Source organism: Neophocaena asiaeorientalis, unplaced genomic scaffold (assembly GCF_003031525.2).
Source record: "Neophocaena asiaeorientalis asiaeorientalis breed wild unplaced genomic scaffold, Neophocaena_asiaeorientalis_V1.1 scaffold70, whole genome shotgun sequence".
Lineage (NCBI taxonomy): Eukaryota > Metazoa > Chordata > Mammalia > Artiodactyla > Phocoenidae > Neophocaena > Neophocaena asiaeorientalis.
The window spans coordinates 168,851-185,233 of record NW_020175410.1 but is presented as its reverse complement, the minus strand read 5'-3'; the positions used below and the strand labels follow the sequence as shown (position 1 = coordinate 185,233).

Here is a 16,383-nt window from a genome sequence, read left to right as displayed (position 1 = left end):
AGTTACTGCTGTATAACAAAGTGAATCAGCTATATGTATACATATATCCCCATATCCCCTCCCGCTTGCGTCTCCCTCCCACCCTCTCTATCCCACCCCTCTAGGGGGACACAAAGCACCGAGCTGATCTCCCTGTGCTCTGCAGCTGCTTCCCACTAGCTATCTGTTTTACATTTGGTAGTGTATATATGTCCATGCCACTCTCTCACTTCGTCCCAGCTTACCCTTCCCCCTCCACTTGTTCTCAAGTCCATTCTCTACGTCTGCGTCTTTATTCCTGTCCTGCCCCTAGGTTCTTCAGAACCATTTTTTTTTTTTTTTTTTAGATTCCATATATATGTGTTAGCATACGGTATTTGTTTTTCTCTTTCTGACTTACTTCACTCTCTATGACTGACTCTGGGTCCATCCACCTCACTATAAATAACTCAATTTCATTTCTTCTTATGGCTGAGTAATATTCCATTGTATATATGTGCCACATCTTCTTTATCCATTCATCTGTCGATGGACACTTAGGTTGCTTCTATGTCCTGGCTATTGTAAATAGTGCTGCAATGAACATTGTGGTACATGACTCTTTTTGAATTACGGTTTTCTCAGGGTATATGCCCAGTAGTGGGATTGCTGGGTGGTATTATCTTTAATTTTAGGTCCTTTGAATTACTGGTTTTTATACTTTAGTATGCATCAGCATAACCTCGAAAGCCTGTTAAAATGCACATTCTAGGACATGCTCTTTTTATGCTGATTCTTTGTAGGTTTATGTAGAACCCAGGAATCTGTATTTTTACAAGCATTCTAGATAAGTCTGAGGCAGCGATTTAACCTGGTTTTGATTATGTCCTGAATTATTAAAAAATTTTTTTTTCTTTGCCTTTAGAAAGACAAATCCAAATGTACAAAGTTTTAGAAAGACTATAAGTGTGATTTCAGGGTAGTGTGTATTCTAAGCAGTTTTGTAGGGTTGTTCAGTACAGGAACAGAGTTTGATGGAAGATGAGGGAAATAATGTGTGAAAAATCCCAAAGTCTTCCCCAGACCACCAGTTATCTAGGAAGGCAATGCAATATTTTGAAAAAACACAGAATAAAATTTGCACGTAATTCTTAGGACCTGAACAAGTACTAAATGCAAATGAGGAGACTTGGAGCAGGCGGACAGTGATTAGGATTTTTGTGTCGTAATTCTTAGGACCTGAACAAGTACTAAATGCAAATGAGGAGACTTGGAGCAGGCGGACAGTGATTAGGATTGATTTTTGTGTGCGGTTAAAACCACTCTCCCACTATTAGGGAAAGAGTAGAGCGAAGTGAAGGGAAGCTCTAAGTGAATAACAGGATGCAAACAGGGGGTGTGTGAATTCCTGCGGAAAGAACAATATAAACGAGTAATCATACAATCTTGTTAGAAAGGAAACTCAAGTTTTACTGTAACAATAGATATTTTTCCAAGAAAATACATCTATTTATTGTGAGTTTAAATAATCCAGCTTGGATGGGATCTTCTTAAACTTTGGAGCCATGACTACTAAGACTGTCTGAAAAGCAGCACTTAAGTTTCAAGTACAACATTAATCTTTATCCATTTCTAATTAATCAAAACATTCTAAAATATAACTTTGAAGTACTTGAACAAGACTCAGTCATTATGGTAAAGTTAGAAGGTGTTTCTTTGACATAATTAAACTGAAATCATTTTTTAATACATTTTGTAATTCAAGATTGTGCTGTATTCTAAATAGTGCGCACTGTGCTGAATTCATGAAGAAGAAAAAGGGGAAAAAAGGCTTCTGCCCTCTAATAGCTCAAGGTCGAGTATCTCAGAAACTGTGACAAATACTGTATGTGAAATCCTTTAAAAACGTGCACATTAAATATTTATAATGCAACATTTAGGGAGCATTTACAAGGGAGGGAAAAGGATTAGAAGTTTCACTAGTTATTAGTTTTGGTTTCAACTGAGGAACAGTGGGAACCTTTGAACGTTTAAGCCTTGAAAACTCTTGAACTATATGTATTCTAGACAGTAAAGCTCAGAGAATTGTTTTTCAGTTTGTACACTCTTTATTTTACAGATGATGAAGCAATGATTATAAAATTTTCATTTTCATAATATGCTTCTTTTTTGGTGCACTTAAATATGCCATTTATTGCCTATTTTTCTAACTAGAATGGAAGGTCCTTGAGAATATTATCAATATGTTTACTCTTACACCTTAAACACTTAGGACAATGCCTGCCCCAGAGGGAGCCCTCAGTAATTATTTATTAACTTAATTGTATTAACATATGTGAAAAGCAATGTGGAAATTCTAAATTATATACTTAGAAATAGGGCTCTAGGGCTTAGTTTTTGACGTTAATATTTTGCTATTTCCAAATAAGCTTTCTGTTAATAGCCAATTATAATTATTGGTTCTATCAATTATATTCTTTATTTCTAAATGTACAAATGCAAGGAATGTTTGTTTTAAGGAATCAGAGCAGTAAGGAATTTTTTACATGGCTTTTAATTAATTGATTGGCTGGATCATACAGTGAAACGTGTAGAAGTGTTTAAGGATTCAGTCTTCTTTGAACTAACTGTATCACTGTGCCCTTTCTTGGTGCTTTCAGTACTGCCCCTTACGTTCTTGTGCCATCCGCTTTGCTCCTTTGCCTTCACTTTGTGTTCATTATCTTGTTCCTGGGCCTATGGTCGTTTTCTTCTTTGCTGCATGTTCCTGTTGTATTAATACTTCCCAGTCGTCTGGCAGTCTTGGTGTGTTTTTCAGTTTTGTCAGCGTAGATAGGATGGACAAATAGGTCTCTGGATTTAAAGGAAAAAAATCACTCTTTGTAAATTTGATAGATTAAAAATTCCAGAATAAGGTGCTACTTTATTTTTAATTTCTGCACAATGGACACATTTAAACATGCTTAAGGATTAATAACAATGATATATTAATAATAGATTAATTGAAATTATAGAAGGTGTTTAAGTTCTATTCCGTTTCCTCAGTAACATGGTTCTTCTGTGTTACCTTCTATTCTTCCCTGCTTATTTTAACTGTTTAAAGACTTTTCTAAATTATGTATCTTTGAAGTACTTCTGTAGTGTCTTTTGTATTTTTAGGAAACAAATTTAAAAAATTCAAAATTGCTATCTTCTCGTGTTGGTAATTAAACATAGTAAAGTACAAATTTTGCATCTTGATAGATTAAATCAAAGTTGAGGGGAGCCTGAAGACAGAAAATGACGAAGTGGAGCTATGACCTGGCAAGTCAGTGTGGACTTAGGTCTTGGAAATATAGACTGAAAGCCTAACATCTTTAACATCACGTTCACGCTTTTTCATCAAATTTCAAATTGTTAAAGTTAAACTATCCCCTTCTAATTTAAAAAGAAAAGTAGAGAATAAAAAGAAGACCCCAGTCATAAAATGAGTTTTAGACTCACATATCATGTTACCTTTGAGATGGAAAAGATTTAATAAGTTTAAATTACTAAATGACTATGAGCAATCATAGTTTATTAAGAGAGACTTAGATTTGGGTGGTTATACATAACCCAGTCTTTGAAATTGGTCGATGTGAAAGGAAAGGGTTGTTTCCTCCTATATTGTGTCTCTTAATGCCAGGGTCAAACAGTGGACATTGTGCTTGTTAACCACTCTGAATCAGTATGGTAATGTTTTATTCCTAGCAAAAGTAATTTCAACATGTAAAAATTTTGAATTAGATTTCATTATCAGTTTTAAAAATATTCATCATCATGTAACAGGATTGTTTAAATTATTCTACTTTTCGACAGCAATCCCCCAAATTGATGAGAATGACTAATCCACGTTCTTTGTTGAGACACAGATACCTAATGAGGTAAAAAGGGCAGAAAAGTTTTCTTTCTTTGAGGTAATAGTAAATGTCAAGGGCATGTAGTATTTGTTAATTCTGTAAAATACTCATGGTAGTTATTATACCATTAAAATAGGGTCATTAACTGTGAAATCTTTTGCATCCTTCATTAATCTCAGTCATGAGTTACTCTTTATGACATCTCTATAACTGAGATGTGCAAATTTAATTTGTGGAAAGGAAAACTAATAAAAAAAAAAAAAAGGTGATTTTTGTGTGGGCTGCGTTAAGCCTGACAGAGGTGAGCTTGAGGATCTGAGTTTCTAATTCCAAAGTTCTGCATTTGCAACTGTCATAGGGAATAGTTTTCTGGTTATTTTTAAAACTAGGCAGTGTAGGGGCAATGAGTCATGAATCATTATAAAATGGTGATTATTTTAAGCATGTATTAAGTGTAAATATCTTACGTATTGGAGTATTTTAAATTCACCAAGTCTAAAAATGCTGTGAGAGGAGAGGATGGTGAGAGTTTATGTGATGATCTAAAATTTATTCAACCTCATTGTTTACCATGGATCTTTTTTGACTTTATTTTACATTAAAAATTATATGTGCTCTTTTCTTGGTCTTCCTTTTGTAGATACTTTAACAGTTCATTTCCAGTTCATTAGGTTTTCAAAAAAGAGCTATTGTGTTTATTCATCTTCAGCCTGTGTGTTTCTCTGGATTTCAGAGCATTATCTTGAAAAACAAATATATATGCATGTATATATAAGAAGAATGAGCTTGAACAAGCAGTAAAAATGAATTAAATAAAAAGCCTTTTTAAGGGTTGATGTTTTATAAAGTTTAAGGCGTTTGTATGTGCACTTTTTTTTACATTCACGGTTGGGGTACTAATTTTATCTGCTTCTTTTGTTTTTTTAATTACTATGTGTCAAGTAATTTACAAAACTTGCAGTGTCGCAGCAGTTGTGATTTCTGAATCCTAGAAATGTCCAAAGTAGGTTTGTTTGCCTAAAAGATCAGCACATTTGAAATCATCAAATAGTGTTGTGTCATTAACCCATGGTGTTATCCATTTTAGATGGTAATTTAGCTATGTGTTTTTTTCCAGAATTTACATTTGAAAACATGAAACTCTCCTAACATTCATGATACCTTCCGTAACTAAAACTGTTAAGATTTAGAGATTCTTTTAAATTTTAATTTATGGACTTAATATAATCAAATCCATGCAGATTGAAACATGGATGGATGAAAAGAATGGTAGGACATTCTTATTGAGTCAGGGTATTGTGGTATTCAGATCCTGGCTTTTATAGTTAATAATATGGCCTCTTTGGATCAGGAATTTAATCTCTTTTCCTCAGATATCCGAACTTACAGCAGAAGAGTCAAATTCTATGAATAAGTAAAGTGAAAAAATAATTTTATGATATTTTACATAGGATACTTTTATCTCTGAGTGTTTTCCTTTGCTTTGACAAGTATTTTTTTAAAAACAGTGACAAATATATAACAGTTTCAAACTGAACCTACGCTCATTATATCCTTTATTATATATTTTGCTTCTCCCTTGTCTCTTTTACATTTACTGCTTTAATAGGTTTTCTCTTTGATCATTTCCTAGTGTTATATGACTCTAGGATCCTTGATCCTTAATTGCGTGGCCATGAACAGTTCCAGTTGGTCATAAATTTATGAGCTTAGCTTTCTTTTTTAAACAGAGATTACCATTGGGGGAATATTAAAGCCAGCCAACTTTCAGCAGTTTTCTCTCTTTTTTTTTTTCCCCCAGGACAGATTTTAAATGTCTCTAGTTAAATTGTTTGACTTTTTGTGAGTCTTTGCTGATCTGGTTAATGGAAATATACATTTGCCATGTTATAGTGTTTTAGAAACTATTTTCACATGTAATATAAAATTAATCACTTGAGGGTCTGTAATAAAACACATTTATATTACCACTAATCGTTTTTATTTAGTAATTTATGTGTTATTTTTTAATCCTGCTCTTACAGCTTTTTGACTTTTTAATCAATCATTTTTAATCAGTAGCTCAAATTCATTTATTTGTTTGTAGCTGGAGATTTCGATTTTGGAGTCATCATAATGTCATTGGAATAGTATTTTAAACTATGAAAGTGAATAAAGTATTCCTGGGGAAAGCATATAGAATAAGAGGGAAAATACCAAAGATGAAATGCTTTAAGGATGGGCAGAGATAGAGGAAAGCACATCTCTGTGTGTGGAATACGAAACTGTGCTATGGTGATAATGAGTTTGCTCAAAGATGACTTCATTTGTCAAGTTCTTAAAGGGGCAAAGAGAGAATTGCACGTGAAAGTGTAAACTAAAGTGAAATTAAAGTCTGCAGAAAAATAATAATACTAGAGGAGGTAATTTCTGATTCTTGGTTGTCCATAGAAGACATAAAGCCATTCAGGTGTCAGCAGTGGGAGGTTGAGACAGACAGTCAAATTGGATCAACTTAATGAACCTAGAATTGTCTGTATCGAATTCTTCTAGCCTTAAATTTGCCACATGATGTGGGAGTGCCTTCATGGTCAGTTTTACAGAATATTCTGTTGCCTCCTGCATTTTTGATAGTGTCTAGTTTCAAGTGTCTAGTCTCTGTGTTACAGAGGCAGCTTCCCTCTCTTTGTCCTGGCCCAGTAGAGGGAGACTTTGTCATTGTAAGGGGCGCACCAGCAGGCAGGGGACATGGGGGTCGTTCGGTTACTAACCCTGTGGGTTTAGATTAGACCTTTGTCGTCACTGTTCCACAGTCTTCATCTTCTCAGCATGGACAGTAAGAATGCTTGCCTGCCTGATGTTTTAAGTGTGTAGTGGGTTTATCCTAAAAAGTAAGATCTTTGTGAACCACAGTTATAAAATTTAAATTGTATACAGTTGACCCTTGAACAACACAAGGGTTAGTCGAAAATTGGCATATAACTTTACAGTCGGCTTTCCATATCTATGGTTCCTCCATCTCCAAAGTTCTGCATCCGTGGATTCAACCAATCACGATCATGTAGTGCTGTACTATTTACTGGAAAGAACCCACATGTAAGTGGACCTGCCCAGTTCAAACCCCATGTTTTTCACAAGTCAACTGTACATACAGAATTATTTGTTGTTGCCCTGTGTTTCAGTAGTAAATTATGTGGTTCTACTTTCATCTTTATAAAATTGGGATTAGAATTACCTCCTGAAGACATACTAATAATGAACTCTTTAAGCAGAGGAAAGATAATTTTAGAAAGTATGAAGGAATGAGATCCAGAACATGTGTGAGTTATTTCCTAAATCCTGATTTTCTAAGTCACTAGTTCTCAAAATGTGATACCTGCCCCTCAGCATCACTTGGGAACTTGTTAGTAATGCAGACTGTGGGGCCCCATCCTAGACCTACTGAGTCAGAAATTCTAGAGGGTGGAGTCCAGCAATGTGTTTCAGTAGCCTTCCAGATGATTCTAATGCCTATGAAAGTTTGAGAATCACTGCTCTGGCTGATTAAGTTTTCCTACTTAGAATGCAGTTTTAATTCCACTCTTGTTTATGTGGAAAGCTAAATGCAACTCATTCCCCACTGAAAAGGTAAATTAATTGCTCTAGTTGGTTTCATTAATTCAGAGACCTAACATATCGTTACAGAATCGCATGTAACTAAACGTAAAACTGGAAAAATGTTGAGTAACATCTTTGGAAGTTAGTTTCCACTTAATCGAGAGTGAGAATAGATCTAACTTTTAAGGATTTTTGCAGCTTTAGAATGATGTGTTTCTTTAGATTTGCTGAAAAGACAGTAACCGCCAGTTACGCAACCTACATTCAACCTGAATTTACTTTTTTTTACTTTTTTTCTGCCTTGGTGAGTAGATACTTCTAGGCAGAAAAAAATCTGTGAACATCATCAGAAAGCACTGAACTGTGTACACCTAATCTTTGTCTCCTGAAAACTTAGAACATAACATAGTTTTTAAAAAAAATTTTCAGTTTCTTCCTTCTTTCCCTCAAAAGGACAATGCTTCACTTACCAAACAAACAAACAAACAAACAAACTTGATGTTACTGAAGTGAAATATCTATTACCTCAAAGGATCTAGAAGGAACTCACTTTAGGTACACTTATATATGATCGGAAATTATTTGTAAATACTCATCCGTACTAGACTGGGGATGTTTTCCTTATATTCAAGAAATACTACATTACTTAACCCTTTCTAATTTATAGATGTAGTTGGTTGAATTTCATAATAGGTGATAGCTTTGCTCTCTTTTATGCTTATATGAATGTGGGAATGGAATTTAACTTTTCCTACCAGAAGTAATAAAGGGGGATGAGAAACATTATTGTAAAATAAATTGAATTTATGTCAACAATTAGAGATTAAAAAGGCTTATGCTTTTTCCTGGCAAGACATTTACCATGTCATCTTTCTGTTTAAATGCCAACTACAGTAACAAAATACAAAGTATAGTTTACCACATGCCAATATTTGTTCCCCGTGAATTTCTCTCTTGAGAAATTCAGAGCATGTTTTTTGAAGAGGAAATATTTGGCTTGTAGGGAGAAATGGAAATCTGAGCTTAGATGTATAAGGAAGGAAAGTGCCATATTAGGAAACATGGATATGATTAAATGCATGTGGGAATAAGACTTGAATATGGGAAAAAGACTTGAATCAGTTGGTAATAATTATATGGATAATATTACAATCTGATAATGCTGTGATATATTTACACTCTAAATTCCATTATCAATTAAATTCTTGTTTAATTGCATCATTGATCTCTCAAAGAACAAAGAGTGGAAATATTTTGACAGTTTATTATCTTCATATTCCGCTGAATGCTGAAAGTCAGAGCCTTACACTTTGGAAGGTGTAAGCCTTACACTTTGCACATGTGGGGAGGATTTTAACAAATGTCTCTTCAGTATGGCCAGTGTTTCCCGAGTAGCAGAACTGGCTTATGACTTACTTTCAGATATTATATTTTGTTTCTGTGAACTGCCATGTATTTAATTCCAGGGGTGTAATGATCAAAGTGTCTTCTGTATCTGATGATGCATGTAATTTTTATAACAATTTACAAGTTTGAAGTACCTTCAGATTACTGTTGCACAGTCATCATAGCAGTCCTGTTAGACACTCATTAATGCTCCCTGTTTAGAGATGAGAAAACACTCAATTATCCCTAGTTTGCAACTTTTAGTGTCAGCTTCCATAATGGTTTGAGGGTGTGTAAACTCAGCATATAGCCCATTTTCTCCATCCTTGACTGTCAGTTATAGATTCAGGCGTTAACCCAGGTACTCTACATGTTATTTTAGCTCTCACAAGAATTTGTCTCCAGAGGTATCACTGTCCTAATTCAAAGATGAGGAAACTAAAGGTCAAAGGTGGTTAGCATGGCAGAGAAGTCTGGTAGGTGATTAATAATAGCTCATGCAATTAGGATTAGGCTACCTGGGTTCTTATCTAGGCTCTACCACTTAAAGCTAGAACCTTGGGAAAGTTTCCTAACCTCCTTAAGTCTCAGTTTCCTAATCTACTGAAAGGACAGTAAGGCCAGTTCCATAGAACTCTTATGAAGATTAAATAAGCAAGACGTAATACATGGAGACTGCCTGGCATACAGTGTGGGCTCTAAGTATCACATATTATTATGAAGGAAATTATTTAAGGCCACTCAGATGGTAGGAAGTCGTATCCCCACATCATCTTCTTACTCTTTTATTGCTTTCTGATCAGGGCAAGAAATGTATATGTGAAAGTGAGTAGTATTAATTAATACATCTTCCAGTAACTTTAAGAAGGGAGAGGTGGTAGGTATGAGATCAAGAAGTAGAGGACAAACTTCATGGAAAGGCAAAAATTACATAGTTTGGGTCAGGTGGCTAGGACATAAAATAAGTTTTCTAAAAAGTCATAGTAGTATTTTTTAGATGAGAATGGGAAGGGAGTGTACCCTTCCTCGACTCCTCTTTGCACAATATTTACTTGAATTCTTAACTGATTAATTATTAGCCTTAAACAAGAGAGCAACAGAAATACTTGTTTGCTTGTTTTTGGAAGAACCCTCCAGTGGTCCTTCCCCCAAATGCATTTACCACTTTTCCTACTTAAGCAGTAGTTATACATACGTATTAAACATTGTCCCTCTAGCATTTAGAATTGTAAGCATTGTTGTTTAGAAAGAATTTATTCTTTTTCAAGTTCCTCTAATACTTTAATTAAATTCCATCCTGGTACTTAATATTTTTGACATTCTTTACCAGTATTTTTGACATTCTTTTCTAGTTCTTCATTTCCATAGCTTACATGCCCTACTTAAAGGCAGAGTCTGTCTAATGTCTAATTACATTGGCTAATATCCCCAATACAAGACCAGAAACAAATTGTAAGTTACTGAGATGAATGGCCTCTTTCATTTCTTATTCAGCTTCTCAGTGGTCCAATAACTGTAGTGGGAACTGACATCATTCCACTGATTAAAAGTTAACTTTAAAAGATTCCTAATAAGAAAATTTAGACATTGTAAATTTGACACAATTAATATCTATCCATTTTTAGGATGACTTTGCTTCTTTCATAATGTCAGGGTTTGGGTATTGTTGTTTTCTTTCTAATAGCAAATCTTATTGATATTTGGTATAACTCTTAAATTGTGCCTCGTACTGGAGCTTTTGGGAAAGTAGGAGAGTGTAGTTAACCCTTACATTGTGAGGTTTTAATGCGTTCAAGCAAATGTGGCCACTGGAAAGCAAGGAACAACAAATCTGTCCTTTACCTTTCAACGAGAAAAGACTAAGCCTTTCCTTTGGTCTTGGTTAACTGTTAGATCAGTTAATTTACCTCAAACTATATTTTGGCCTAAAGAAATCTGTTCTGTGGCCTTTTGGAATTGTTATATTCAGAGGCCACGTTTTTGGCTTCTTCTTTCAAAGAGATATACTTCAAGTTCTGCAAAGGCAAGGACTTGGCATAAGAGTCCAGTGTGACACATGCATTGCTGGTTTACCAAAAAATATGCTTCACACATGAAAATGTTTTATATGTGATGCTTTGCTCAAACTGAGAGAAAAATCTGGTTATTAACATATCTCCAGCTTATCACTGAGCCAGATTATCCTTAACGCTTAAAAATCCAATGAAATAAGAAATCTTCAAAGGAACGCCACAGTTGGTTTGGCTTACTGGTTTCTCTTATTTGAAACATCACAGGTTAAAAAAAGATCAGAAAAATAGAAAGGTGGTGTAATAGTGTGTCTAAAAGTTTAAACTTTATAACAGGACAATCTATGAGCTTTGGGAAATACTGCTAATAATTAAAGCTACCAACTAATATTGAGCTGCTCTACGTCAGGAACTTCACATATATTCTAATTATTCTTCACAACGGCCCTGCAGGGTGTTTTTGTTTCTTTGTTTGCTTTTGCCTTTTCAATTACCACCTTACATATTAGGAGACAGGCTCAGAAAGCTCACGCATTTAGGAAAAGGCAGAGCTGAGATTTGAACTCAGCTCTGTCAGATACCAATGTCCATCCACATGTTTTAACTGAGAAGACATTTGAGAGTGCTTGGAAAAATGCTAAATAAGTAAATGGTAGCAATTATTATTTCTATTCAGCTGTGCTGCCTCCCAGACTATAAATGCATGCACACACACACGATGTGGAGAGAGATGGGAAGGTGGGGAGATGCAGCATTACTGCGTGGTACCCTCTATAGTAAGCATCGTCAGACTCCCGTTCACATATGCAATCCATAAGCAACTAGAAGATGATAATGAAAGAGAAGCCACATTACAAGGTGTAGCAGTACCTAGGAATAGACATAAAAATACTTTTTTGTGGAAAACTTCAAAACATTCTAGTGGGACAAAAAATACAGACTTGAACAAATGGGAAAACATACATGTTCTCAGATTGATTCAACATCATAAAGACATTAATTCTCCATGAATTGACCTATAAATTTAATATGAACTTAATAATACTACTAACAGTTTTTTTACCTTAAAACTAGACAAGAGGATCCTAACCTCAGTGGACATATATTTCTTAATAAGGCATTTGGTTGATTCTTCTCACCACCCAGTAGTTCACAGATGTTAAGATAAATATGTAGAGACATACTAAAAATATTTTTTATAGGTTAGGTTGTGAGGAACCTTATTCTCCTAAATAGATAAGAACTGAAGGAGGGTTTATAGCAATGTCGTGGCAATTCTTTGAAACTCCTTAAGTAATGTGCCAAAAATCATATAGTGAACTCATCAAAAATTAAGAATCTGTCAGGGACTTCCCTGGTGGAGCAGTGGTTAAGAATCTGCCTGCCAACGCAGGGGACACGGGTTCCATCTCTGGTCCGGGAAGATCCCACATGCTGCGGAGCAACTAAGCCTGTGCGCCACAGCTACTGAGCCTGCGCCCTAGAGCCTGCGAGCCACAACTGCTGAAGCCCGCGCTTAGATCCCGTGCTTAGCAACAAGAGAAACCACCGCAAGGAGAAGCCCGCACACCAACGAAGAGTAGCCCCCGTTCGCCGCAACTAGAGAAAGCCCTCGCAGCAATGAAGACCCAATGCAGCCAAAAAAAAACCCCACCAGAATCTGTCAGCTGACTGGAAACCACCCATTGGCAAAGGATTGTTCGCTTAGTTACCGTAGTACCAGTAGATACCAATTTTTCAAATGATCTCTGTGTTTGGTGTACAGAGGTTTTTTATTATAGCTCTTTGAAACTGCTTATTTTAAAAACCACCTATACTATATCATTGTTTTTCCCTTTTTTTCATAGTTGCATTAAAGTCCACCCCAGCTGACAGAAATGGAGTCCAGGACAACTGTAGAACAAAATTCAGAGAAGGCCTGAACTTGCAGGAAGGAGAATTCTTACTGCAGGTAAATTGTAGTAAATATAGTTCGTTTTCATTAGGACAGTTATAAATGGAGAATTAATTAACAGCCTTTTAATTATCCCCAGTTTATTTAGGACTCACCCAGCGTTTCATACCACTTTCATCTGAAGTACAATAGCGGTATAATGTTAGTATTGTACGTGAAAAAATGGAATTTTATGAAGCATATTTATTAGAAGTCTAGTTATCACTTTCCATGTTGCATTTCTTTAAATAGCAAGAACTCCTAGATTATTTTAAAGGTTCTCATTTAAGACATTGGATTTACGTATACGTTTTGAGGAATATAGCTCCGTGAAAATAATTTTATTTGTTAAATAGTTTGAAATTGTTCTTAACCTGAACTTTATTTTTTTCGATGTGTTCTTATAATTATATTTTCTTTTAGCAGCTGTGTGTGACTTATCAACTTGCTACAGATTTTTTTCAACAACCGTCAGCCCTATTGTCATGCGCTAGAACTTGGAGAGTTTCTAGTAGATTTGTCTATAAAAGTATTTTAAATTTTGTCCAATTTTTCTTTCTTTTGGATCTGATACAATGCTCGATTCTCAGTTAAAATTCTCAGGTATTTATCTTATTAAAGAAAGATAGAATGAAGATGTGTGCTATAAAGAATATATATGTATAACTGCATCACTTTGCGGTACACCTGAAACTAACTCAACACTGTAAATTAACTATACTTCAATTAAAAAATGGTAAAAAAAAAAAAACTAGTTAAATAAAATAAAACAAAACAGAAAAGATGTGTGCTATAATCTGTACTATTACTATTACATAATAATTTTCAATTCTACCCAGGGAACTGAGTGGAGAACTTAATTTGCCATTGTGACAAAAAGTAGCCATAAGTTTCAGTAACTCCATTCATTCAGTAAATGCTTAAGTGTAACCTAACAATTTATAAGATTTTATTATAATTTTGTAATTGTGTTCAAATCCCTGATACCGAAAATTAACTTTTGCTTCCATTATGTTAGAAAAAATTAAATATATTCAACCGTGAGTCGTCCTCCTCCTGCCTCTAGCTGAGGATTTTTATGTGTATTAGCTGAAACATAAAGACCCCTTATTCAGGTCACAGGAAGCATTCTAATAATTGCTGCTGAATGTGATTAAACATGCATCTTAGTTTACATAGTAAAGTAATAAGGAAGTTCTTTATCTCAAGTGAAAATAGACAAATGTGGCATGCTTAACACTTCTTAAACTGCTTTAAATTATGGGCCAGTGATTATTTTTTTTAACATCTTTATTGGAGTATAATTGCTTTACAATGGTGTGTTAGTTTCCGCTGTATAACAACGTGAATCAGCTATATGTATACATATATCCCCATATCTCCTCCTCCGTGCGTCTCCCTCCCTGTTCCACAACTCTAGATGGTCACAAAGCACCGAGCTGATCTCCCTGTGCTATGCAGCTGCTTCCCACTAGCTATCTATTTTACATTTGGTAGTGTATATATGTCCATGCCACTCTCACTTCATCCCAGCTTACCCTGCCCCCTCCCTGTGTCCTCAAGTCATTCTCTACGTCTGTGTCTTTATTCCTGTCCTGCCTCTGTGTTCTTCAGAACCATTTTTTTTCTTTTTAGATTCCATATATATGTTGTTAGCATACGATATTTGTTTTCCTCTTTCTGACTTACTTCACTCTGTATGACAGTCTCTAGGTCCATCCAGCTCACTGGAAAAAACTCAATTTCATTTCTTTTTATGGCTGAGTAATATTCCATTGTATATATATGCCACATGTTCTTTATCCATTCATCTGTTGATGGACACTTTGGTTGCTTCCATCTCCTGGCTATTGAAAATAGTGCTGCAATGAACATTGTGGTACATGATTCTTTTTGAATTATAGTTTTCTCAGGGTATATGGCCAGGAGTGGGACTGCTGGGTCGTATAGTAGTTCTCTTTTTAGTTTTCTAAGGAACCTCCATACTGTTCTCTATAGTGGCGTTGTGCATTTATTTTGTATCCTGCTATTTTACCAAATTCATTGATTAGCTCTAGCAGTTATCTGGTAGCATCATTAGGATTCTCTATGTATAGTATCATGTCACCTGCAAACAGTGACAGTTTTACTTCTTCTTTTACGATTGGGATTCCCTTTATATTTCTTTTTCTTGTCTGATCTCTGTGGCTAAACCTTCCAAAACTATGTTGAATAAGAGTGGTGAGAGTGGGCAACCTTATCTTGTTCCTGATCTTAGTGGAAATGGTTTCAGCTTTTCAGCATTGAGAACGATGTTGGCTGTCGGTTTGTCATATATGGCCTTTATTATGTTGAGGTAAGTTCCTTCTGTGCCTACTTTCTGGAGGGTTTTTATCATAAATGGGTGTTGAATTTTGTCGAAAGCTTTTTCTGCATCTATTGAGATGATCATATGGTTTTTATCCTTCAGTTTGTTAATATGGTTTATCACATTCATTGATTTGCATATACTGAAGAATCCTTGCATTCCTGGGATGAATCCCACTTGATCATAGTATATGACCCTTTTAATGTGCTGTTGGATTCTGTTTGTTAGTATTTTGTTGAGGATTTTCACATCTATGTTCATCAGTGATATCTGGGCCCGTGATTTTTATTTTGCCCCTAGAATGTTTAGACAAATTGTAAACATATCCTATGTCAAGGACCCAGAATAAAAATATACTGTTGCAAAACTAGTGTTACCTTTTTAATTTTCTGAAGATTGGAAATATTTAGGTATTTAAAATAAGTGGTCTTGTCATTAATTCTGTTGGATGCCATTTGTATAGTATGTGATGCTTCCTCTCTAGTAGGAAGCATCAGACACTATACAATTTGCTTAGGGCCATACTTCTTATCTCTTATGAAGCAGATGAATACACTGTAGACATGCGAAAATGGCATATTTCATTATACACAGTTGCCATAATGGCATCTTACTTTATATTGCCAACGTGCGGTTATCAGCTAGTTACCACTTAGAGGCAGAGGATGTTTCCAGAGGTGCAGTATACCATCTGGCTTGAAACTTTTGAAACGAAATCTTTTCCTTTGGTTTTAACAAAGGAGGCACATGAAGAAAATGTTACAAGATGTTTAATGAAAGTTTAAAATATTTATTTTCTTGATTAGCTTAAATTTGTTACTGTTTTATGAGGAATAAAAATAAGACAATAAAATAACTTTTTGTATCGTTTCACTATCTGTTATTTGCTTTAGTTGTTTATTTTCATATATTTAAATATGTTCTATCCATTGCTACTTAATGCTGTGCTTATTAAAACCCGTAGCTTCATTTTTGAGATAACAGCAGTTGAAATGATAAATAACAGTGCTAATTGCAGTTTATTTCTCTTATTAAATAGTAAGCGAAGCTCAACATGATTTTCAGATAGAGATAGTTGTGACTTAGACCAAAGAATAATAATCTCTTTTATTAATATGTAATTACCAAATTAATTCCTTCTTTTAATTTACTAAGATAATAATTCAGTACAAGTAATAACCTTGCTCCGCATGGTATTTAAGATCATTTAATATCCATATAATTGGTATGTATATATTCTTTTAAGAGGCTTTTTGTTTTATTTCTGACAGTTAACGTTTGTCTAAAAGTGTTTAT

General features: G+C 34.8%; 1 protein-coding gene across 1 annotated transcript in view; it reads left to right on the top strand.

Annotated features, from left to right (window-relative positions):
- The window catches only part of AHR (aryl hydrocarbon receptor), a 47,977-nt gene that overhangs the window by 14,724 nt on the left and 16,870 nt on the right, over window positions 1–16,383 (top strand). The window contains exon 3 of the mRNA XM_024767051.1: window positions 12,655–12,758. Within this exon, the coding sequence (XP_024622819.1) occupies window positions 12,655–12,758 (104 nt within the window). The remainder of the gene's footprint in view (window positions 1–12,654; window positions 12,759–16,383) is intronic.